Source organism: Sorex fumeus, unplaced genomic scaffold, assembly GCF_029834395.1.
Source record: "Sorex fumeus unplaced genomic scaffold, SorFum_2.1 ptg000072l, whole genome shotgun sequence".
NCBI lineage: Eukaryota > Metazoa > Chordata > Mammalia > Eulipotyphla > Soricidae > Sorex > Sorex fumeus.
This window is the reverse complement of record NW_026606129.1, coordinates 50,172,057-50,197,406: the sequence shown is the minus strand read 5'-3', so window position 1 is coordinate 50,197,406 and position 25,350 is coordinate 50,172,057. Positions and strand designations below refer to the sequence as shown.

Sequence of the window (25,350 nt, the reverse complement as noted above, 5' to 3'; positions counted from 1 at the left end):
CAGGGGCGGCGCGCGGGGCGGGGCGCGCGCTCCGGCTCGGGCAGGCGCGCGCTCGCGCGTGTGCGCGTGTGCGTGTGTGCGTGCGTGGGCGCGGCCCGCAGCACGCTGTGCGTGAGGCGGATGTCCGGGCCGGCTGGGCCGGGGCCGCGGACGAGATGGCGGAAGGCGGAGGCTGCCGTGAGCGACCGGATGCGGAGACCCAGAAAACCGAGCTGGGGGCCCTGATGAGGACCACGCTCCAGCGAGGGGCGCAGTGGTGAGCGTCGGGCCGGGCTTTCGGCTGCCGCTGCTGGCCCGGGGCCGAGGACTCCGGGCCCCAGGCTGGGCCGCTCCTGACCGGCTTGGACACTGGCCGTGCGGAGGAGGCGATGTTAGTGACCCGCGGAGAGGGGCTTGCCCCTTGGGCGAGAAGCCAGGAGGGCACCTCTCGGGACGTGCAGGTGTAGCCGAGGGTGGACCCTGCTCGTTCGCAGCCCCCGGGGCCAGGGCCGGCGGAGGGCCAGGGCTGCGGGATGGATGGGGAGGAGGTTGCGCTCCCCGGGGACCTTCCCGGTGGGGAGAGCGCTTTACCTGCGAGCGCTTGCCGTGTGACCTTGGGCAAAGAAGCGCCCACGACTCTCAGACCCGGTTAGTGACTGGTGGCATCGGCGACTCCCCCGTCCCCTCTCGGTGGCTGGAGGCGAGATTCGAAGTAGATTCTTTGTAACTTGTAAGCTGCGGAACAGATGTCAAGGTCAGAAGCGAGAGAGAGCTCTGGGTATTTGGCGGTAAATGTCATAAATTATTGTGGCGGTAGCATCGTTTCAGAGTCGAAGGGTAAGGAAGCCTGTAACCTAGCTGAAATGAAGATAGGTCTAGTATTCAGAGGACCGAGTCTGAGACAAGAGGTTTGTTGTTGTTTTTGCCATGCCAGGACATCGGACCTCAGGGCCTCACTTATGCAAGGCAAGTGCTTTTACCATCGGGACTACATCCCCGCCCCCTCAAAGACAAGAGGTTTCTTAATGTGTATATATATATTTTGGGGGGGAGGGAGGGGGTTGGGTAAGAAGGGACAGTATACTAGTGAAGAAATTGATGGGTAGAGTAGTGAGGGAGTTGAAAATTAGGGTTTGGCTTTGCGTTGAGTACCATTGAGTGGCCCCTGCTTTTAGGAAGCCAGGTGGAGCCCGCAACAGCCCTCGGCAGCAGCAGGGATAGAGCAGGGAGGCGACCGGGATATAATTTAGGTTCATGGAGCAGGGAAGGGAAGCAGAGGGGTCAGGTGGAGATCAGGTATAGCTTTACAGGTTCCCAAGCTGAGAAAATCAGCGCAGTCAGGTACCTGTGGAAGTTACCTTGCGAAGGTATGATGGAAGAAAAATGCTCTTCAAGGGTAGTTGAGAGCTGGATGGGTTGAGCTCCTCAGCACATGCTGAAGCCCCAGTTCTGTTTTGAAGCCTCCTGGACCCCTGAGCACCTCTAGGAGCAGCCCCTGAGCATCTCTGGGGGTTGCCCTAGAGATCAGGAAAAGTAGACTCAGCAAAAGCAGAGGAAAATGGAGGGGAAAAAAGCACTTGAGAGACTGAGATGTGTTTATTGATTGGGCTGTAGTTAACCAGGGCACAGGCTGCCGTCTAAGGATCTTGCCATCAGTAGTAGCAGCTTGGGTGCAGTTGGGGGAGGGGGAGCAAACTTAGCATTTGACTTAAAAAGATTTTTTAGAGAGGTACTGAGGCCCCCCCCCCCCCCAAGCTACCAAGAGTATCTCGCCTGCAGGGCAAAGCCTAGCAAGCTACCCTGACATATGCCAAACAGTAACAAAAAGTCTCAAAATGGAGCTGTTACTGGGTCTGCTTGAGCAAATTGATGAACAACCGGAGGACAGTGCTACAGTACTGATTAATTTGCTGAATCGTAGGTTTGCGAACCTTGATCATGGACTCTGGGAAGCTGTATGATACCAGTTGTAGGTTTGCGAACCTTGATCATGGACTCTGGGAAGCTGTCTGATACCAAGTATATTGGTTGGTGTTGTGTTTTGGACCCCGTCTAGCGGTGATTGGGGTTGCTTTGGTGACACTGCTGGAGGTCACTCCAGGCAGTGCTTGGGGGACCATGTGGTATTCGGGATTGAACTTGGGTCTCCTACCTGCAAAGCTGAAGTATGTTGGTAATAATTGTTTTGCTTTGTATCCCCACAGAAGTTGTATTCCCACTCGAGTTCCTAAACAAGGATCTCTATAAAGATCATTATAAAATTATTCAGCTGGTCACTTGCAATAACATTTTGGCCATAGAAATATTTAAATATGCACCTTAAAGAAAATAATTTCCAATTATTGTCCTTATTTTTGATTTTTGGATCACACCCGGCAATGCACACGTGTTACTCCTGGCTCATGCACTCGGGAATTATTCCTGGCAGTGCTTGGGGGTCCATATGGGTTGCTGGGAATTGAACTCCGGTCAACCGCGTGCAAGGCAAATGCCCTACCCACTGTGCTATCACTCCAGCCCTTGTCCTTTCTTTTTTTGAACAATCAGTGCACTTGGCCTGTCTCTATCCTGGGCCAGGCTCTGTGCCCTGTGAAGCCTGGCTGGCCCTACTGCTCTTGAGGGTTAATTATTTGGTGGTTGTTTGGTCCCCAATTGAAGAGGTCATTTAAACATTAAGGGGGCAGCTGCAGATACTTTCCTGGTATAGTTATTTTATTTATTTATTTATTTATTTATTTTTTGTCTGTCCCTAGGTATCTTATTGACAGTCGGTGGTTTAAGCAGTGGAAGAAATATGTGGGCTTCGACAGCTGGGATATGTACAATGTGGGTGAACACAACCTGTTTCCAGGCCCAATAGATAACTCTGGACTCTTTTCAGGTGCAGTATTCTGTTGGTTTTTCTCTTCTGTTTTGGTGGGGGAGTGTGTGTGTTTGGATCATACCCAACAGTACTCAGGACTTCTGGCTCTGTTCTGGGTCACTCCCAGCAGTGCTAAGGGGACCAAGCATATGCAGGGCAAGTGTCTTTTGAGGTGGGTATTACCCAGCAATGCTCAGGAATAGCTCCTGGCTCTTAGGACGCCGGGAATCCAGCCTGGTCAGCCTGACCAAAGGCAAGGCGCTACCTGCCCTACTGCCCTACTATCGCTCCAGCCCCAGGGCAAATGTCTTAACCTTTTTACTATCTCTCCAGCTCTTCTGTGGGAACACGTGTCTTTCTTTCTTTCTTTCTTTCTTTCTTTCTTTCTTTCTTTCTTTCTTTTCTTTCTTTTCTTTCTTTCTCTCTCCTTCCCTTCCCTTCCCTCCCTCCCTCCCTCCTTCCCTCCTTCTTTCTCTCTTTTTCTTTCTTTTCTTTCCTTCCCCTCCTTCCCTCCTTCCTTCCTTTCTTTCTTAGCCACACCCATTGGTGCTCAAGGCTAACTTCTGGCTCTGCACTGAGGAATCACTCCTGGAGGAAGGGTGGGGGGATGGAACCCAGGTTATTAGCCACCCTACCTGTATCTCTCTAGCCGTCTTGTTGCATTTCTTCTCTCTCTCTCTCTCTCTCTCTCTCTCTCTCTCTCTCTCTCTCTCTCCCTCTCCCTCTCCCTCTCCCTCTCCCTCTCCCTCTCTCCCCTCCTCTTCCTTTTTTTAGGGGTTACCGACAGTCATGGGGGCAATGTGGGGTGCTGGGGATTGAACCTGGGTCACCTATATGCAAGGCAAATGACCTACCTGCTGTAATATTGCTTCAGCCCTGCCTGTTGCTTTTCTTTCTTATTTTCGGGGGGAGTGGCAGGGCCAGGGGTTTATACCCAGTGATGCTCAGGGATTACTCTGGCTTGTAAGGATTTTCTCCTGGAGATGCTTGGGAGACATTATGGGATGCCTGGGATCAAACCTGGGTGGGCTGCATGGAGGCATGCCCTACTAGCTGTACTAGTGCTCTGATCCCTGCCTGTTGCTTTTCTTTTGGGGTCACACCCGGCGATGCACAGGGGTTACTCCTGACTCTGCACTCAGGAATTACTCCTGGAGGTGCTTGGGGGACTATAAGGGATGCTGGAGATCGGCATTTGTCAGCTGTGTGCAAGGCAAATGCCCTACCCGCTATACTGTCGCTCCAGTCCCTGCCTGTTGCTTTTTTAATTAAAATATTCACCTGGGCAGTGTCCTAACATTGTGTTTATCTGTAACATGAATATTGTGAACCTGGCTTCTCTTGTGTGGAGAGATAATAATCACACTTGATTTGTATCTATAGCTGAAGCCTTTACAAATTCTCATTTAAAAGGCAGGTTGCTCCCCCAGCCTTTTTTTTTCGGCCCATGCCCAGCAGTACTATGGGCTTACTCCTGGCTCTGTGCTCACATCATTACTGGCGGGACTTGGGGGACTATATCGGGTGTCAGGGATTGAATCCAGGTTGGCCTTGTGCAAGGCTTTACCCGCTGTACTATCTCCTCCCCAGCCACTGCTTTTTTTATTCTTAAAGTAACTGCTTCTGACAGAAGAATGCCTACCATTAAATTTTTGTTATTTTGTTTTGCTTTTGAGCTACTTCTGTCAACTCTCAGCATAGAGTGCTGGTGATGGAACCCAGTCTTCCTGCATGCAAAGCATGTACTCAGCCCCTTAAGTTCTATCTTGAACTTAGTGGGGTTTGGGCCACATCCAGCGATGTTCTGTGGCTATTCTTGAGTCTGTGCTCAGGGGTCCCTCTCAGTGCTCAAGGGATCATATTCAGTCTGAGGTCAGCTCAGTGCAAGGCTACTGTCTTAACTCCTCTCCTGTCTCATACCCCCCTGAATTCTTTGTGTTACCTTGACACTGGATTACAGACCCAGTGACCATCGTTAAATATTCTTGTATAGTTGTAATGTGAGGAGAGGTGGGAGTAGAGTTGTCACCATCTGTTCCCAATGGAAGATCTGTTTGAAACATCAATGTATGACACACCGGAGCTTGGCTTGTATCTGTGGATGCACAAAATGACAGTTGGTTTTTCTCAGATTTTGTTTTGCCCTTGCAAGCAGGAGAGAGGGCATCTATTGTCCTTACTTAAAATTAGGGCAGCAAGAAGACATAGGCATGAGGCTGGTTTCAGCTACCTAATCTAAGAGTTTTTTTTAAATGAGTAGAACTTCAGTGGAGAGCTTGTTTTCAGGGAAGATCTAAACGACATAATAATTATGTCTTATGCTTTTTTTTTTTTTTTTTTGCTTTTTGGGTCATACTCGGCAGCGATACACAGGGGTTACTCCTGGCTCTGCACTCAGGAATTACTCCTGGCGGTGCTCAGGGGGCCATATGGGATCGAAGCTGTAAATTGAAGCTGGGTTGGCTGCGTGCAAGGCAAACACCCTCCCCGCTGTGCTGTATCTCTAGCCCGATTGTGCCTGTTTCCTGAAGGCAGTCAGGTGGTATAGTGTTAGACCTCAAGTTGTTTCCAAGGATCACTCCATTATGCTTTTACTTTGTCTTCCCTATACCCCCCCTTTTTTGGGAAAAGAAATAATCTTGAGGCTTTTAAATGTGATGGTGATGAGAATCCTACTGCTGGAGGGTCCCTAAAAATAGTTGCATGATTTTCAGCGAGGGGTAACCATTTCTATCATAGTTACCCAATCCAGTAGCACCTGACTCCTCTGTCTTGAAACATTTACTGTAGCCTTAGGAGGTGAGACTCACATTCCATTTAGACTTTAGTAGAATATTAGCAGTTTTGGAATGATGTATCTTTGGTGAAAAAAAATGGTAAATTAGAAGTTTTCTATTTATTTATTTATTTTGGACCATACCTGCTGGTGCTCAAAGGGCTATTCCTGAGTCTGTGCTCAGTAACTCTCAGAGTTGTTCAGGGCACCCTTCATGTTGCCCAGGATCAAACCTTGGTCATGTTCATGCAAGGCAAGCACCTTGTTCTACTCCCTCTCCAGCCCCTACCATTTTTTTTTTCTGGAGTGCTGGAGAGAACCCATGGCCTCAGCTTGGTGCGTTTGGGAACTATGTAGTGCTTAGGGATCACTCTTGGGGGTGCTTGGGGACCATATAAAGTGCTGGGTATCGACTCAAGTTTTCTGCAAGCAAGGCAAGTGCCTGCCTGCTATACTAGCTATCTGGCCCTTGAGTCCTTTTTGTTTTTTGGTTTGTTTGGGGACCACACCTGTGGTATTTAGAGCTTACTCCTGCATTTTGTGCAAGTTAATGGCCTTACCCCTATGCTAGCTCTCTGGTCCCTAAATTCTTATTTTTGAAAAAAGATAGGACCATGGGTGGTGGTGGTGGGGGGGGGGCAGCAATATTACCGTGGGTAGGGTGTTTGCCTTGTAAGCAGCAGACCCAGCTTTGATCCCTGGCATCCCATATGCCCCCCTGAACACTGCCAGGAGTAATTTCTGAGTCCAGAGCTAGTTGTAACACACACCCCCTCCCCGCCCCCAGCATCACTGAGTGTGACCCAAAAACCAACAAAAACAAACAAAAAAAATACATTGATGATGGTGGAAGTCTAAACTTTGTATACCAAAAGCATAAACATTGACACTTTTTATTATCGTAGAGATAATATATGTGTATATTAAAATAGCACTGTAGCACTGTCCTCCCATTCATTTATTTGCTCGAGCGGGCCCAGTAACGTCTCCATCATGAGACTTGTTGTTACTTGTTTGGCATATCGAATACGTCACGGGTAGCTTGCCAGGCTTTGCTGTGCAGGCAAGATAATCTCGGTAGCTTGCTGGGCTCTCCGAGAGGGGCGGAGAAATAGAACCTGGGTTGGCCGGGCTGGCCGTGTGCAAGGCAAACGCCTTACCACTGTGCTATCGCTCCAGCCCCAATTAAAATAGAAAAAAGTAAAATAACATGTGAATCATTGGCTTTTTTCTATGTCAGATCCAGAGAGTCAGACCCTGAAAGAACATTTAATTGATGAATTGGATTATGTTTTGGTCCCAACTGAGGCCTGGAACAAGTTGTTAAACTGGTATGGCTGTGTTGAAGGGCAGCAGCCCATTGTGAGAAAGGTGAGTACCTGAATTGTCATACTTGCTGGTTAGTGTCTGTGTGCTCCTTGGGGTGACACTGATGGTTTTGGTTTCCTGGGGTATCTAAATGTATCTAAATGGTTGTTCAAGCTAAATGTTCCAGTGAGTGGCCTCCCAATATCAGATGTGTTTTGGGGTACTCAGGGAACACAACTGGCATTGTGGGGCTTCTTCCTGGCTGTGCTTAGGGGACCATGTGGTGCTCAGGACCAAATCTAAACCTCCTCTGTCCAAAGCATGTGCCCAGCTGTTTGAATGTTCTCTCAGGTCTCTAGAAGATTGAAAGTTTATTCTGGGTCACATTGGATTATAATAATATATTGCTTACCTTGTAGCCTTTTAGTTTGTTTTGGGGGCAATAATAATGACGCTCAGGGCTTACTCCTGGTTCTGAGCTCAGGAATTTCTTGTGGCTGTGCTCAGGGAATCATCCCAGGTGCTCAGGATTGAACGAGGGTTGGCATGCAGGGCAAGCGCCTTTCCTGCTGTGCTATTTCTCTGGTCCCAAGGTTAGCTTCTTAAGGGAAGGTACCACTTTTGAGATTGGAAGTTAGATTGTCCCATTCTTTGGGGTGGGGTGGGGAGGGGGCTCCCAAATAGTACTCAGAGGGCCAGGGGCCCCTTCCAGCGTTACGTGGTGACCCAGGCAGGATAGTTTGATGTGATGCTGGGGATCAGACTAGGGCCTTGCGTATTCTTTAACCCCAGAGCCATGTCCCTAGCACAGAAACCCAGATTGTTAACCCTCCTGAGAGTCATGAGATCACCTCTGTGACCTGCACATTGTTGTCTTATTTTACTGGAGGCAAAATCACGAGAGTTTAGGCATTGGGTGAGTTTCTTGTTCTTCCTGGTGTCTAGGAAATGGTTGCAGTCCTGAAGCTTGAGCCAAGAGTTACCTCTTAGGGCCAGAACTATCTTTTTTTTTCCCCTTTGGGTTATGGTTCAGAGCTCCCCAGGTCTGCTGGTTGCTGTCAGGGTATACTTTGTGTTCAGGAGGCCATGTGGTGCTGGGAACCATATTCAGAACCCTTAGACCTATCTTCTGGGCCCCCTGACCTACCATTTTCTTTTTTCAGCTAGGAATAAGGTTAGTAGTCAGTGGTTAGCATACTTCCAGCTTTCTATCAATATCTCATGCCCACAGTGCTGTCGTGGTGTGAGCATTTTGCCTAGGGTTAAACTGTGTCTTTGATTTGACCAAATCCTGAAAGGAATGAAAAATTACACTTCATTATTGTTCAGTGTTGCTAGGTCTGATTCCATCAAGGTGCTCTTGATTGGGCCTAATGAGCTCAATAAAAGTTATTTATTTTTATTTATTTTTTTGCTTTATGAGCATCACCCTGTGGTGCTCAGGGGTTACTCCTGGCTCTGCACTCAGGAGTCACTCCTGGTGGTGCTCGGCGAACCATAGGGATGCCACGGAAGGAACACAGGTCAGCTGTGTGCAAGGCAAACGCCCTATCCTCTGTACTGTCACTTCAGCTCCCTCAGGAAAAGTTTTTAAACTCCTTGCTGATGGTGCTTTGAGGCTGATCCTGGTTCTGTGTTCAGGAGACCATATGTGGACTTGAACCAGGGTTGGCTAAATGCCAGGCAGGCTCCTTAAACTCCACGAGCTTTCTGGTCCTGCTGTTGGGTTTTGTTTTCTTTATTTTTATTTTGGTGTCACACATGCCTGTGCTCAGGTTTCACCCCTGGCAGCACTTGGGGGACTCGCATACTGCTGGGAATGAACCCCGATCAACTTCTTACACAAAGTACCTTAACTTCTGTTCTGTCTCTTAGGCCCACCATTGTTTTGCCTGTTGGTGTTTTTAAGTGTCTGGGCTCTGATCACTTTCAGCTGGTAATCATGTGGATTCTGTCTTTTGCTACTTTTGAGACATAGAATTTTCAAGATAATTCAATGTGAAATCATGCTTCTTTTGTTTGTTTGTATTTTTGAACCACACCTGGGGATGCTCAGGGGATACTCCTGGCTCTGCATTTAGGAATTACTCCTGGAGGTGCTCGGGGACCATATGGGATGTTCAGGGATTGAACCCAGGTCAGCCACTTACAAGGCAAATATCCTACTCGCTGTTCTTTTGCTCTACTTCTGGACTCATGCTTCTTAATCCATGCTGCTTATTTATAGGTTGTGGAGCATGGCCTGTTTGTCAAACACTGCAAAGTGGAAGTGTACTTGCTGGAACTGAAGCTCTGTGAGAATAGTGACCCCACCAATGTTCTGAGTTGCCATTTCAGCAAGGCAGATACCATTGGTGAGTAGGTGGACCAGAGCTCCAGGTATTTAGTGCAGGGATACAGAGTACTTCGGAAGGAAGCTGAGATGTCTTCTCTCTCTTTTTTTTTTTTTTTGGGTGGGATGGGCTGGGGTGGTGGGCAGGATCCTGCAGTGTTCAGGTCTTACACCAGTTGTCCAGGCGACCATATGTGGTGCCAGGGATCAATCCTAGTTTGGCTTTGGCTATGTGCAGGTAAGTCCCATACTCTATTCTCTGGCCTGGGGAGGCCTTTTTAAAAGTTCTTTCTCTCTCTCTCTCTCTCTCTCTCTCCTTTTTGGGTCGCATCCTGTGATGCACAGGGCTTACTCCTGGCTTTGCACTCAGGAATTACTCCTGGCAGTGCTCAGGGATGCTGGGAATCGAACCCAGGTCGGCTGCGTGCAAGGCAAATATGCCCTACCCACTGTGCTATCGCTCCTTTCTTTCTTTTCCTTCCTTCCTTCCTTCCTTCCTTCCTTCCTTCCTTCCTTCCTTCCTTCCTTCCTTTCCGTGAGGTGGGGGGAACTCATCCTGCAGTGCTTGGGGGTTGCTCCAACCTCTCTGCTTGGGGCTTTTACTCTTGAGTGCTCTGTGGGGATTGAACCTGGACTTTCTACATACACAGCATGTACTCAGCTGGTTGAGCTGTATCTGGCATCCTCTTCAGAATTGTTACTCAGGTCATAATCTTGAAATCTGGTTACTAGTTTTTTGTTTGTTTTTGTTTTGGGACCTCACCCAGCCTTACTCAAGGCTTCCTCTGGCTGTGTGCTCAGAGATAACTCCTGGCAGGGGTGGGGGTCCATATGGGGGGATGGTCCCATGGGAGGAGAGGGTGCTGATTTTTTTTGTTTTGGCCACACCCAGCTTATTCCTGACAGTGAGCTCAGGGATCACTCGGGGAGTGTTGGGTTAGAATACAGTTCTGCCATGTGCAAGGCAAAACCCTGCCCTCTTTACTATTGTTTTGACCCCAATTTTCTCTCTCTCTCTCTCAATTGAATTACTGTGCATAACAAAGTTACAGAGCTATTTATGATTGAGTTTCAGGCAGTGTATTGTTTGAACACCTGTCCTTTTACTAGTGCTCACTACCCTCCACCAATGTCCCTAATTTTCCTCCCACACCCCAGACTCCCTCTGTGGCAGGCACTTTGTCCTCTTCCATGTCCTCGTGTTCCCATCCCTAACTTATCCTCACCCCTGCCCTAGTGTCAAGCTTCCTACTGCTGAACGCCAGTTCTGCTATTCTTCATTTCTGTTGCCATGGCCCCAGTTTTCTGTTTTGCTTTTGGGTCACGCCTGGCTGTCCTCAGGGCTTATTTCTGGCTTTATGCTCAGGGGTCACTCCTGAGCAGTGGTCAGGGGACCATATGCAATGGCCAGTACACTAGCTACATGCAAGGCAGCCTCTTGCCCTCTGTAGTCTTCACCCCTTACCCTCAGCCCCCAATTCTTATGGAGAACTTAGTTTAGGAATCAGGTTCTTCAGAACCCTGGGGAACAACTGATCCCTTCCCATTTGATAACTTGGTATGAACAAAGGAAAAAAAATTAAAGTAACTTTCTTTTTTCCCTTTGGGTCACACCCAAGGATGCTCAGGGGTTACTACTGGTTCTGCACTCAGAAGTTACTCCTGGTGGTGCTTGGGGGACTATTTGGATGCTGGGGATCGAATAGGGGTGGGCTGGGTGCAAGACAAACATGCCCTACCTGCTGGACTGTTGCTTCGGCTCCTATTAAAGTAACTTATTAAAAAATTCTCAGTGAGAAAGTATTTGGCAGCGGATTCTTTTCAACTGTAAAGTTAAATTTTGTTACTTTTTCTTTTTTGTGGGGGCCCCACTCAGTGCTGCTGAGATCTGACTCTGCTCGGAGTCACTTCCGGTGGAACTCAGTGGCTCTTTTTTCTTTTTTTCTTTTTTGGGTCATACCGGGTTCCTCCTGGCTCATGCTCTCAGGAATTACTCCTGGTGGTGCTCGGGATGCTGGGAATTGAACCCAGGTGGGCCGCGTGCAAGGCAAATGCCCTACCCGCTGTGCTATCACTCCAGCCCCTGCAGTGGATCTTCTGTGGTATCTTAGATCCAATCTGGGCTGCCATGTGCAGGGCAAACACCCTACTTTCTGTGTTGTTTCTATGCTATCTGTGGGAAACATTATTGGAGGAGAAACATAGGGACAATTTCTGGCTGTATGAATACAAGACACCCACATAATCCACATATGTTTGTGATTCCGAAGGGGGTTGAGGTCAATTGGAACTTGTGCTCAAAAGTACCCAGTGGACATTTTAAAAGGAAGGGGGATGAGCAGTAGTGCATGTGTCTCTATTTAGCCTTGTGTCTAGAAATAGTCCTGAATTTGTGTGTTTTTTTTTCTGCCCTTCCCCAGCAACCATTGAGAAGGAGATGCGGAAGCTGTTCAACATTCCTGCAGAGCGTGAAACAAGACTGTGGAACAAATACATGAGCAATACCTATGAGCAGTTGAGCAAGCTCGACAACACTGTTCAGGATGCGGGGCTTTACCAGGGCCAGGTAGGATGCCACAGGCCTTGCTTCACAGACCGTTCTCTTTAGGGAGTGTGGCAAAGCTTAGCACTGAGTTTGGTAGGAGTGTGGTGGTTCCAGGTTTGCTGCTGCTTCATTGATTGTCTCTTTCACTCAGGTGCTAGTAATTGAGCCTCAGAATGAAGATGGTACATGGCCGAGGCAGACCCTTCAGTCAAAGTAAGTGGACTTCCTTCAGCAGGAGGGTGGGCACACAGGAGAAAAAGATTCTATCTTAAAGTCAGTTACTTGTGTAAGAATTTTTTTAAAATTTGTTCTTGGGTCACACTTAAGCTTGGTTATTATAAGGGTCGGGCGAGGGAGTTTGCCAACCCGGGTTCGATTCCTCCGCCCCTCTCGAAGAGCCTGGCATGCTACTGAGAGTATCCTGCTTGCACGGCAGAGCCTAGCAAGCTACCCATGATGTATTTAATATGCCAGAAACAGTAACAGCAAGTCTCACAGTGGAGACGTTACTGGTGCCCACTTGAGCAAATTGATGAACAATGGGAGGACAATGCTACAGTGCATTATAAGGGTCATTTCCAAAGGTGCCCAGGGGACCATGCAGTGCCAAAAATTGAACCCAAGGACACAAACGATCTGCCACTGAGTCACACTCCTGACCCAGAAAATTTTTCTGAGCAGGTGAAAAGGGAACATTTGGTGTCATATCTAGAGCCTGTATCCTGGCCTTTGTTATGTAAGCAGCTTACTGGAAAACTGATTTTTTTTGAGGAGGGGGGGGTCACACCTGGCAGTGCTCAGAAATTAATCCTGGCGGTACTTGGGACAATATGGAATGCTGGGGATCTAACACCGGTAGGCTGTGTGTAAGACAAGTGCCATACCTGCTGTAACATCACTTGGGCCCCTGATTTTTTTTTTCATTTGTTTGAGGTTGTTTATATATGGTTTGGGGGCCATACCCAGGGTTTACTCCTGGCTGTGCACTCAGGGATCACTCTTGGTGGGACTTGACTATATGCGGTACCAGGGATTAGATTCAACTGTATGTAAACAAATGCCTTACCCGCCTCTTTATGGGGGCAGTAGGGGGCAAGGAGACACACCCACCAGTGCTCATGGGTCACCCCTGGCTCTGCTCTGGCATCACTCCTGGCCAGTTATTCAGCCTGCAGAACATCTCAGAGGCAAGAAGAGTGCAGTGGAGTAGTGGTTATATTATAGAACTTTAACAATGGATTCAGGAGATGTATTGATAATCTGCTATGCCAAGGGCAAGAACTGTCTCACTAGAAAGTTGGCAGAAACCAGGAGCTCACCAGTATGGAGCTCACCAGTATGTCAGTAGCAGAGTGAATAGACTTTGTCTTCAGAGTGTTGGTGGCATCAGGCTCAGTTATATTTGAGTGTGAGATCTTTGCTCTCCTAGTTATTTATTTCAGCATGTACGCTGAAACTTCTCCCCTCAAAGGAATATTGACAAGCCCCTGGACCCAACACTGAAGCATTAACTCAGCTACAAGTCACTTTTCAGGTGGGGAGGGGATTGGGGAGAGTGCAAGGAAAGTCACTCTTTTGCGTGGAGGACTTGCTTTTGATTGCAGTCGAATTTGAAAGAAAAAAAAAAGCCAAGAAACACCTGTTATTAATAGAGTACCTGCCTTGCATAGACCCTGGGTTCTGTACCTCGAACCACAAAAAAAACCAAAAAACCAATTTTTTAAAAAAAATTTTATTTCTGTTTTTTGCTTTTGGGGTCACACCCAGCGATGCACAGGGGTTTCTCCTGGCTCATGCACTCAGGAATTATTACTGGCAGTGCTTAGGGGACTACATGGGATGCTGGGAATCAAACCCAGATTGGCTGTGTGCAAAGCAAACACCTTACCCACTGTGCTATCGTTCCAGTCCCCAAACCCAACTTTTTGTATTTATTATTTGGGTTTCTTTTTAGCTGAGTTTACTCTGAAAGTTATTACAGTTCTTTTCTCTCTCCTCTCTTGCCCCCCACACTCTTTTTGGGTCACACCTGGCGAAGCTCAGGGGTTATTCCTGGCTCTGCACTCAAATTACTCCTGACAGTGCTCATTGGGACCATATGGGATGCTTGGTATCAAACACAAGTCGGCCACATGCAAGGCAAATGCCCTACCTGTTGTACATTGGTCTGGCCCTTATTTTATTTATTTATTTATTTATTTATTTTTTGCTTTTTGGGTCACATCCAGCGATGCTCAGGGGTTATTCCTGGCTCTGCACTCAGGAATCAGTCCTGGTGGTGCTTGGGGGACCATATGGGATGCCGGGAATTGAACCCAGGTTGGCCGCATGCAAGGCAAACACCCTATTTGCTGTGCTATCGTTCCAGCCCTGGTCTGGCCCTTATTCCTCTTTTTTTTTTGGGGGGGGGGGGTGTGGGGGTCAGGCAGAATATTTCTGTTTATGAAGTTGGCAAGTATTGGATACATGGAATGATTTGCGTAGGTGCTTGTATTTTTTTCGCTGTGTCTCATGTCTCATAGTTTGAATTTTACTGTCTCAAAATGCTTGTCTTGACTATTGCAATACCTGAGTCTGCCTTTGCATCTCATACCAGTCTTGGATTTCAGACTGTGTTCCCTCCACAGGAGACTGGGGAGTGCCTGCATGATGCTGGAGGGGCTTCAGATGTGGGCTTACATTACCAGTAAGGTGGGAGAGCAGGCTTGATGGGCCGTACTATGAGGAGCTGCTGGCTGAATTTCTGCCCTTCCTTGAGGGTGATGCACTGAAGCTGCTGCTTTCTGGGGCTAGAGAAAGTACATTTCCCAGGAGAAGTGAGAGACTATGACATGCTTTTTGCCTCTCGCTCTGACCTCAAAGTTATGGAGTCAAATTTAGGTCAGATCCAGTTGCCCACTCAGGCCCTTGGATAGTTAGATGATGCCTGCCCACTGATGACACGGGTCTCTCCTCTTTGTTGCCATGTTTTGCTTGGAGACTGGGCACTATACTAGGACAGCACATCTCAATCATTACTCTGTATTCTGAAAGTAACTCACCTTTTTTTTTTGTTTCGGGGCTACTCCCAGTGATGCCATATGGTACAGGTTACTCCTGTACCATATGGCATGCTGGGAATTGAACCCGGGTTGCCCGAGTGCAAGGCAAATGCCCTACCTGCTATACTGTTTCTTTCGCCCCAGATGTACAAATGTGAAATAGTGTTGATTCATTTTTCCCTGTGTATAGGTTAATTCGAAAATTACAGAGATTTGGGATGACTAGTTCTTGAATTAATTTGAAAGTAGGAATAAATCTAAAATAAATCTAAAATAAGATGCTAGGGCTGGAGTGATAGTGTAGTGGTGCATGCCTTCCACACAATTGACTCGGATTTAATCCCTGCACCACATAAGGTTCAGCCTGCCAGGAGTGATTCCCTGAGTGCATAACTAGGAGTAAGACCTGTGCACTGTCAGGTGTGGCCCGTCCCCTACCCTCTCAATTTTTTTCCGTTGGTTTTTAACCCTTTTTACACCTGAAGCACCTGTCTGCACACTGATTCGTGGATTGACTAGTGATTGAGAACCATTGCTATAAAAAAACATTAGAGCATGAGTTTGAGTGGGCCAGAGAGTGAGTATAAGAGGGAAGGAGCTAGCCTGCATGAAGCAACCTTGGTTCTCCAGCATGTCACCAGACATTGAGCCCTGCTGACAGTTACTCCTGAGCACAGAGCCAGGAATAGTTCTGATAGCCCTGTGCATCGCTTGCTGGCTGTGGCCCATACAAGCCTCTGAACCCCCCCCCCAATTGAAAAAAACAAAACAAAACATGAGTTTGAAATTGAAAGGGTGCATTTGGTTTGGTTAATTTGAGGAAATAAAACAGCTCCTCTCAATGAGCTTAATGAAACTGAGTGCCACTTTCCTCTTGTAGTCAGTTCACTTGTAGCCATTTAATTTGGGTTCATTATTTTTGGGGAAATTCTTCTCTATCTGTGGTAGCTATTAAAAGTACATTTATGTTTTGTAAATTAATGATTCATTTAAACCAGGATTTCCTGAAGAGCACCCTTAATATCTTATCCTCCTGAGAGACTGTGTATATGATCGTGTAGACGAATTAAACTCTGATTTAAATAAAATATGTCTCTAACAGGACAGTAGACCTTTTGCGGTTGAAGTAACTGGATATGGAGAACATTAATTTTCTTGAAACTCAGGCATTCTTAAGCAGGACTTGTTCTTTTCCAAAATGTCAGTAGCATTGTTTCTGCTTCTCTCTCAGATCAAGCACTGCGCCTAGCAGAAATTTCACTACCTCTCCCAAATCGTCAGCGAGCCCCTACTCTTCAGCGGCTGCCTCTCCCATTGCAAACGGTGATAGCACTAACACCTCTGGGGTGCACAGTTCCGGTGTCAGCAGGGGGTAAGCGCAGGCTCTTCCACTCGGCTTTTCTTTCCTCAAAAATCCTGGCTGCTGCTGTACTAAACCTGGTGGGATTTGAGTGCTCCCCTTCCCCGGAACGTGGTCTGTGAGGGTTCTCACTGCATCTCATACCACAGCAAAGTGGGCCTCCTGGTTGGAGCTTACCTCACGCTTCCCCTCCTGAGAGCTGGTGTTCTCCTTTCACAGCCTAAGTCACTGGTGACTGTAGCGAGTCGCAGAGCAGAACAGCTGTGGGGATTGTTCCCAGCCATGGGAGAGTCCTGCTTATTCCCTTCTGAGTGGCTTTAGTTCTTGTCCTAAGTACTTGAGGAACATCTGGCGTGCATGTGCGCGTGTGTTAGATAGGTGGGAAGAGAGGGTGAGGTGAGAGAAGGTGCATGTGGGAATTTAGATGTGCACAAGATAGGATGTGGGCTTCGGTGGTGGTTAGCATTTAAGACCCTGGTCCTGGTAACCACCAAGTGTTTCCATGAAAGCCTTCTAAAGGATACAAAATAACCATTGCCCACATTCAGAGATTGTAGAAATCATTTTTTCTTTCTCTTAAGTATGTGCTTACCATCTGATATCTTGTCAGAATCAGAATCAAGGCAGGGCCACGGGTGGGGACTGGCGAAGGGGACTGGAGAGGGAACTTGTATTAGGGGGTTATTACCAGATAAAAATCCGAGATGCCTTAGAGAGACTCAAAGTGTCCTGAGGACACATGTGCAGAACTCACTTTTATTGCTGATTTGGATTTTGTCTTTCAGTGGCTCTGGCTTCTCTGCTTCGTATAATTGTCAGGAGGCCTCGTCATCTCAAGTACAACCTGGGATCTGTGGACTCGGAAACCTGGGGAACACCTGCTTCATGAACTCAGCCTTGCAGGTAGAGGAGAGCGTTCGTCCAGTTAACTCACGGTTTTCTCAGTAGTAGTAGAGACCTGCGTGGCAGTGGCTGCTGAGATGCTGGGCTGGGTCAGCTCCCAGGTGTCTTCATCTGTCTGGTTGTTGGTAGTTCAGGGACTCTGCCAGGACACCTCCCACTGCCTCTAAGGGTACAACGTGCCTTTATCATTGATTTGTGGTTCTCAGTTGTCCTTGTCAGTTCCAGATTTAGGTTTTGTAGTAAAAGTATTTATTTTCTTTTTGTGGTTTTTTTGTTTGTTTTGGGGCTATATACAGCTGTGCTAAGGGCTTACTTCTGGCTCTGCACTCAGGAATTGCTTTTGGCAGTGTTGGGACATATGGGATGTTGGGGATCGATCCTGAGTTGGCTGGGTGCAAGTTAAGAAGCCTATCCACTGGCCACTGGACTATGGCTCTTAAGCCTCCCCACTCCTATCCCCCCCCCAATTATTTTCTTGGAGCCTGAGAGAATACAGTGGATAAGGTGCTTGTCTTGCATGTGGCTGACCCAGGTTCAATCCCTGTCACCACACACTGGCCCTTGAGCCCCGCTAGTAGTGACCTTTGAGCACAGCTAGGAGTAAGCCCTGAGTATGAGGGCTTGACTCTCTAATACAGCCAGGTAGGACCCCAGAACCAAAAACTGTCACTGTCACTGTCCTCCGGTAGTTCATCGATTTGCTAGAGTGGACCCAGAAACATCTCCATTGTGACAACTTGTTACTGTGTTGGCATAACAAGTACATAATGGAAGCTGGAAGCTTGCCGGGCTTTGCTGAGCGGATGAAATACTCTCAGTAGCTTGCCCGGCTCTCCGAGAGAGGTAAAGGAATCGAACCTACATCAGCCAAGTCGACTGCCTGCAAGGCAGTGCCTTACCCACTGTGCTATCACTCCAAATTAAAAAAATTTTTCTTGGGAAAAAATAATTTTGGGGGTGAACTGGTGGGGGTTGGTGAGGCAGTTAAGGGGCTTGCCTTGCATGTAGCAAACCCAAGTTGACTAGAATATTGCTACATGTCAGGCACTTGGGAGATGCAACTGTTCCTGTCAGCTGATTTGTTTCTGAGACAAGTTCCCTGGGCTCCTGAGGTATCATATTTCTGGAGATGCGCTGTCCTTCAGGCTCTGGGGTGGCAGTGGCTTAGCCTTCCAGAGAATCCGCTGCCTGCTTCATCTTTTGTTGGAATCCATCCATGTTGCTCCTTTAGAACTTGATTTGTCATGTATTCCTGCTTGCTCTCCAGAAGGGAGGTGACCCCCTTTGATGACGTTCTGTTTCAGTGCTTGAGCAACACCGCACCACTGACTGACTACTTCCTTGAAGATGAATATGAAGCGGAGATCAACAGAGACAACCCGCTGGGGATGAAAGGGGAAATCGCAGAGGCCTATGCAGAGCTCATTAAACAGATGTGGTCTGGAAGGGATGCCCATGTGGCACCGCGTATGTTCAAAGTAGGTTGATCAAGAGGCTTTTTCCTGTTTGGAGGGAACGGGTTAGTGTTGCAGCGAGACATTTATTTGCTCATATTTTGGAATTAAGATGAGTCCTGAGAATTTAAGCAACACGAAATCAGATTCTTTAGCACACGTCTGTCTTATATGTTCTTCAGTTCCCATTGCTGGGCTGGGGATGCTTCAAAATCTTTTGTACACCCATCTGGATTCTGCAGTAGTATAGTCTTCCAGTGTTTATCACCCTATGCCAGGCCATAAAACTTAAACATAGGAGCTGGAGAGATAGTACAGTGGGTGAGGTGCTTGCCTTGTATACAGCTGATTTAGTCTTGATCCCTAGGACCACATATGGTCACTTGAGCCCTGCCAGGATGATCCCTGAGTGCAGAGCCAGTAGTAAGCCTTGAGCACCATCAAGTGTGGCCCCAAGACCAAAAAATAAACACATTTTCCAATACAATTTCCAACGTCACTTGAAGGATTTTACCAGGTCCTCTGACTGGAATTCACAACCTGTGTGGTTTGAATTGAACCCTTTATTCTAATTTAATTAAAACAAAACTAATATTGAATCACATATATACAGTTACAAAGTTGCTTTTGATTGGGTTTCGGTCATACAATGTTTCATCACTCATCCCTTCAGCAATGTACATTTTCCACCACCAATGTCCCCAGTTTCCCTCCCCCTACCCCCACCTCATTCTATGGCAGACACTTCTCTCTCACTCCCCCTCCTCCTTCCCCATTCCTCCTCCCCTTTTGGGCATTATGGTGTGCAATACAGATACTCCGAAAGGTTATCATGTATATCCCTTGACATATTTTCAACATTCATTTCTTGGAATTGGACAACCCTTTATAATAAGACATTTTTGAAAGATGATGTAAAGGACCCCAGGACAGTTGGGGGAAAGGTGGGAGAAATGGATTACATACACTTAGAACAGAGCCTGGCAAGCTACCCGTGGTATATTCGATATGTCAAAAACAGTAACAATAATGAGCCTCATTCCCCTGACCTTGAAAGAGCCCTCAATATGCCATTGGGCCATGCCAGCAGGCGACAGGGATGAATGGAGTCGTTACTGGCACCTGCTCGAGCAAATTGATGCTCAAGGGGATAAGTGACAAGTGACGCACTTAGAGCAAACTGACTTTCTGTTAGTTTAAATCATTTCTTCTGCTGAAGGGGACATGATTTGCTCTCATGGGTTGAAATCTGAGAAAGTGAAGTTTGTGCCACTGGGATTCAAGTAGCTTTCATGATGAAAGGCATTGTAGAAAGACTAACTTTTCTGAAGCTGAAGAGTACAGCAGTTAAGGCATTTGCCTTGCAGGTGACTCCAGTTCTATTCCTGACACAGCATATTATCCTTCCTTGGAGCTCCACCCTTCCCTTCCCTCAAAAAGAGAAAGATGGGTTTTTCTTTTTCTTTTCTTTGTTGCCCTCCCTCCCTTCTTTTTGTGCCACCCAGGGTGATGCTTAGGACTCATAGCTTTGCATTCTTGAATCATTCCTGGCAGGGTTTGGGGGACCATATGGGCTGCTGGGATTTGAACTGGGCACTACCACTCTGGGTTGAGATGGGTGTTTCTGATTTGCAGAAGAAGAAACAGTTTCTTCAGCAAGGAAATGTAAATCTTCCACCATTGATTGAAATAGAAAAATAATTACTTTTCTCTCTTTGTTCACATTAATCCCTGGGAAACATGCACAAATATTCACATACTACATCACAAACTAATGCTGGGTTACAACATTTTGTGCTCAAGCCAATACCAATCAAATCGTTCCAGGTAGTGTTTCATGCTGCATAGCGTAGAATTTCAGCAGTGACGGGACACATTTTTTCTTTGCTCTGTCCAGTATGGTTAGTGTGAACAAGGAGCTAAACTTTTATTTGTATTTAATTTTAATTAAGTGTCCTACTATAGTTAGTGGCCAGTTTAAGAAAGCACATATATGGTACACTGGTGCTTCAGCCTTAGGCTGCATCAGACTCTCAGAGGGCTTTTAGCAGACAACTGTACCCATTTCTAGAATTCCTGAAGTTCTGGTTTTTCTGTTGTGTTTTTTCTTTTGACCACATCCAGCTCTGGGCTCATGGATCATTCCTGGCAGTGTTTGGGGATCATATGTTGTGCTGGGAATCAAACCTGGGTTGGCTGTGTAGAAGGCAAGCACCCTACTTGCTGTACTATCACTCTGGCCCAGATTTCTTAAGTTCTGGGGTGGTAGCTGGGACTCTACTTTTTTTTTTTTCTTTTTGGGTCACTCCTGGCAGTGCTCAGGGGACCATATGGGATGCTGGGGATCAAACCTGTGTTGCCCAGGTTCAAGGCAAACACCCTACCTGCTGTACTATTACTCCAGCCTGGAATCTGCATTTCCAGTAAATTCCTAGGTGATGTTGATTTCACTAGTTAAGGATCTGCTGTCACTGGTGTAGTTATTTACAGAGAGAATTTCTCTGTACTAGCAGGATTACTGCGACTGATGCATTTGTAAAATTCTTTTTGGGTGTGGAGGTGGAAGGGAGGTGTTTTGGGCCATATTTGGCTGTGTTCAGGGCTTACTCCTGGCTCTGTGCTCAGGTCACTCCTGGTGGTGTTTGGGGGATCATATGTGGTTCCGGGAATCGAACCAGGGTCGGCTGCATTCAAGGCAAGTGCCTTAACCCTTGTGCTATCTTTCTGGTCCCCTACTTGTAAAGTTTTTTATTTAGATTCTGAGTGAGGAAGGAGATTGGAGAGGTATTCATATCAGTACGTAGGAGGTATGGCTATTTAGTGTGTCGCTTTTCACTCCTCTTGTAGGATAGGGGCCCAGAGTTCAGACCTGTCATTTTTCTAGCTTTCTCTTCTCAGCTTTTTGTGATGAGAACTGCCAGTCTCCTTTATATTTACTTTTTTTCTTTTGCCACACCTGGCAGTTCTCAGGGATCTCCTGTTGGGCTTGGGGGGCCATATGTGATGTCGGGTCAAATCTGAGTTGGTCGCCTGCAAGGCAAGTGCCCTACCTGCTGTTCTGTCGTTCCAGCACCCCTGCCAGCCTCCTTTAGGCCTTTGAATTAATTAGGCTGTGCCTGCTGATTTTGCAGGGCTATTTTTTTTTTTATGACAGTTTCCTATCTTGTGTCACTGTATCTATCTTATGTCATTGCTTTTAATTGTAGACACAAGTGGGACGTTTTGCCCCCCAGTTTTCTGGCTACCAGCAACAAGACTCTCAGGAGCTGTTAGCCTTTCTTCTGGATGGATTGCATGAAGATCTGAACCGAGTGAAGAAGAAGCCCTACCTGGAGCTGAAGGATGCCAATGGGCGGCCAGATGCGGTACTACATGGGAGAATTTGGAGCAGTAATATTCCAGGGAAGCTGTTCCCTGTTGCGAGTCACGGGCACTGTTCTGGTTTTGGTGCATTGTTGGTGCCAGGGCCTTGATTGCCTTGTGCTGATGCAGACATAGGCTGTAGCAGAGAAATCATTCTAGCCCAAACAGGGCTAAGTCAAACTACTCTTTTTTTTTTTTTTAATGTAGGAGTACTGCTATTTATTCCGCCACTGATTAGCTGATTGAATTGGGCATGAACTCCACCTCTCAAACTACTCTTAATGCTTGTTCTTGGTTATCTTTTAACTTAGAGACCTTTTGTTTGTATAAATTTCATTGGGAAGCTAGAGATGAGGCCATTCTGAAAATCAAGTGTTTAAAGTGTGGGCCCTTGAAATTGTTACTCTCTCTGTAAATAACTACAAAACACCACCTGTGTGATTAAGCTGTGTGATTATTGTTTAAATAGTTATTAATGTTATTAGGGAACTTCACACTTTGTGATATATTAAATGGGAATTTAGTATTTGTTACCCTGTCATTGGATATTCACAATGACTAAAGTAGCATTTAGATGTTAAAGGAAGCATGAGTAAACTGACCTCTATGCAGAGTGAAAACTTCGAAGGGATGTGGGCACGTTGAAAGTCCCACAGAAGGCACTCCTTGCCCTGGTCAGTTGTCTGTGCCCACAGTACATAAGGCACCTGCCTCATGGAGGATACACAGGTACCTTGCTGTCCCTGGTCCTGTGTCAGCACTGTTAGGTGTGGAATGAGCATAAAGCTGATGGGTGGTTTGGGTGTGTGAAACCGAGAGAAGTCAGGCTCTGCAGACCACCTCACACTATCCAGCTCTGATTGTGCCGCAGATGGATGCAGCTAAAGAAGGGTATTGACAATATGTTATTCATCCCGTCTTTCAGGTGGTAGCAAAGGAAGCCTGGGAGAACCACAGGTTGAGGAATGATTCTGTGATTGTGGATACATTCCATGGCCTCTTCAAGTCTACTTTGGTTTGCCCAGAGTGTGCAAAGGTTTCGGTGACCTTTGACCCATTTTGCTATCTCACTCTCCCACTGCCCTTGAAGAAAGATCGAGTTATGGAGGTCTTCCTGGTTCCTGCTGACCCTCGCTGCCGACCTACTCAGGTGAGAGACACCGCGCCCTTCTGGCACCCTTGCACCCAGACATTCTGTTGGGAGGGATGGTTCCATTTGGCGTCATTGGAAGCCCTGCATTCGGCCCTGCACTCAGTGCTTGACTTGCCAGTCTTAGCTCGTCGCCTTCCAGGTACCTTTGTGCAGTCTCAAATCACCCGGGATGTGTGTGTTCTCTTGCTCTGTTCCTGGGACTAAGGTGACCTGCTTGGCTAAGGGTCCTTGAGTTAGAGTGTTGGGAAACCAGAGTAGGGTGCTTTGATCGGGTTTTCTGCCACAGCAGCGAGAGCCTGCTAAGAGCAAAAGGCCAGAGGAGAGCAGTGAGAGCTCGTTGTATCCAGTCCTGCCAGTGCTCGTAGTATGGCAGTACCGAGTAGCTTTCTCTCTAGTTTTTTCTTTCCGGAATATTTCCTGTGCTGGGCATCAACTCCAGGACTCTCATCTGTGTGAGACGGGCTCGCCTTACTTTCCTCCTCCCTGAAGGAGGAGCACATGTGAGCTGGTCTGCAGTTTGTATAATTTCAACATTTCATTAAAGGAATCTGTGAAGGATCTCAAATTTTTTTTTTTTTAATTCCTATTAGTGAAACACCATGAGGTACAGTTGTAGACTTACAAATTTTTGTGCTTGGATTTTAATTATACAATGATCAAATACCCATCCCTCCACCAGTGCCCATTTTCCACCACCACAGGTCCCAATATCCCTCTCATCCCCCATCCCACCCTGCTTCTGTGGCCGGGCATTCCCTTTTGTTCTCTCTCTCCTTTTGGGTGTTGTGGTTTGCAAAAGAGGCATCGAGTGGCAATCATGTTTGGTCTATAGTCTACTTTCAGCATGTTTCTCCCATCCTGGGAGGATCCTCCCAACACCCTTTTTTTGGTGCTCCCTTCTCTATCTGAGCTCCCTTTTCCCCTAGCATGTATGGCTGGCCTCCAACCCATGGAGCAAAACTTCTGGTACTAATCTTGGCCACTCTTGGGTGTTAGTCTTCCTATTTTGTTACTTTATGTTCCCCAAATGAATGCAATCTTTCTATGTCTATCCCTCATTTCGCTTAACATGATAGGATCTCAAATATTTAAGCATAAAATAAAGTGGTCTTTTGGAGGGCAAGAGATGGCCAAGGCAGAGCAGACAGGCATGTGCTCCTGCAGAAGACATGCTGGTGGACTGGTGACTTGGCTGGACTCTGACCTCACCAGATCCTGTTTCCAGAAGGTCACCTCTGCCTCCCATGCTTCCTCCAGCTCATCCCGTACCCTTTGCAGAACATACTGGTCACTCTGCCAATTTTTCCTTTACAGTACCGCGTGATCGTGCCACTGATGGGGGCCGTGTCTGATCTCTGCGAGGCGCTCTCCAGGCTGTCTGGCATCGCTGCAGAAAATGTAAGCTAGTGGTTAGTGGCACTTACCTATGGGATAAGCTTCATAGTCCTTTGAAGTTAATTTTCAAAGGTTTTTTTTTTTGGGCAGGGTGGGGGGTTGGTGGGAGCGACAACTGTGTGATGGCCGGCCATGCTTGGTCTGTCCTGACTCTGTCCTCGGGAGTAACTCCTGGTAGTGCTTATAGGACCATATGTGGTGCCAGGGGTTTGAACTGGAATCTGAATGATACAAGGCAAACTCCATTACCCCTGTCTCTGACTCCTGGTGGTCGTTCTTTAATTGATTATTATTATTATTATTATTTTTTTACCAAGCCCGGCTGTGCTCAGGGCTTACTCCTGACTCTGTGCTCAGGGATCACTTCTTTTTTTTTTTTTTTTATAATTTATTTCTTTATTGAATCACTGTGGGAAAAGTTACAGAGCTTTCGGGTTTAGGTCTCAGTCATGTAAATATCAAACACATTTCCCTTTACCAATACTTATTTTTAACCGCAAACCCCAATAGAACCCCACCTCCCACCCCTCCCAATTCCTGTGAGGCAGATGAGTTCTAGTTAACACTCTTATCTACTTTGACTAGATACATTGTTTCGATAGAAGATGCACCATTATTGTTTAGAGTTTACGACCCCTCTCCCCCCAATCAGACATGCTGAAACAGTGTTGTGAAATGATTTGCTTTCTACAGCTGGGTTTAAGAATAAAATGATGTCGCGCGGCCGCAATAGCGGCTACGCGATTTTGGATTTCTGCTATTTTACTTATTAACCCTGGAAGTATTTCTATTAAAAGTTAGATAGTTAAGAGATTGGTTTCTGTGCTCTGGAGTTGTGGCCGTGCCGGAGAGCCGCTCGTGGGGGGCAGCTGGTGACC

The 25,350-nt window shown here is 47.0% G+C and overlaps 1 protein-coding gene across 1 annotated transcript in view; it reads left to right on the top strand.

The window, feature by feature from the left end:
- The first annotated feature begins 91 nt into the window (after positions 1–91).
- The window catches only part of USP4 (ubiquitin specific peptidase 4), a 39,462-nt gene continuing 14,203 nt past the window's right edge, over positions 92–25,350 (top strand). Inside the window, exons 1-12 of the mRNA XM_056129490.1 lie at positions 92–256; positions 2,733–2,860; positions 6,859–6,989; positions 9,154–9,280; positions 11,679–11,824; positions 11,955–12,016; positions 16,076–16,216; positions 16,990–17,107; positions 18,412–18,585; positions 21,768–21,926; positions 22,850–23,074; positions 24,392–24,475. Coding sequence (XP_055985465.1) covers positions 156–256; positions 2,733–2,860; positions 6,859–6,989; positions 9,154–9,280; positions 11,679–11,824; positions 11,955–12,016; positions 16,076–16,216; positions 16,990–17,107; positions 18,412–18,585; positions 21,768–21,926; positions 22,850–23,074; positions 24,392–24,475 — 1,596 coding nt within the window. The 5' untranslated portion in view covers positions 92–155. The remainder of the gene's footprint in view (positions 257–2,732; positions 2,861–6,858; positions 6,990–9,153; positions 9,281–11,678; positions 11,825–11,954; positions 12,017–16,075; positions 16,217–16,989; positions 17,108–18,411; positions 18,586–21,767; positions 21,927–22,849; positions 23,075–24,391; positions 24,476–25,350) is intronic.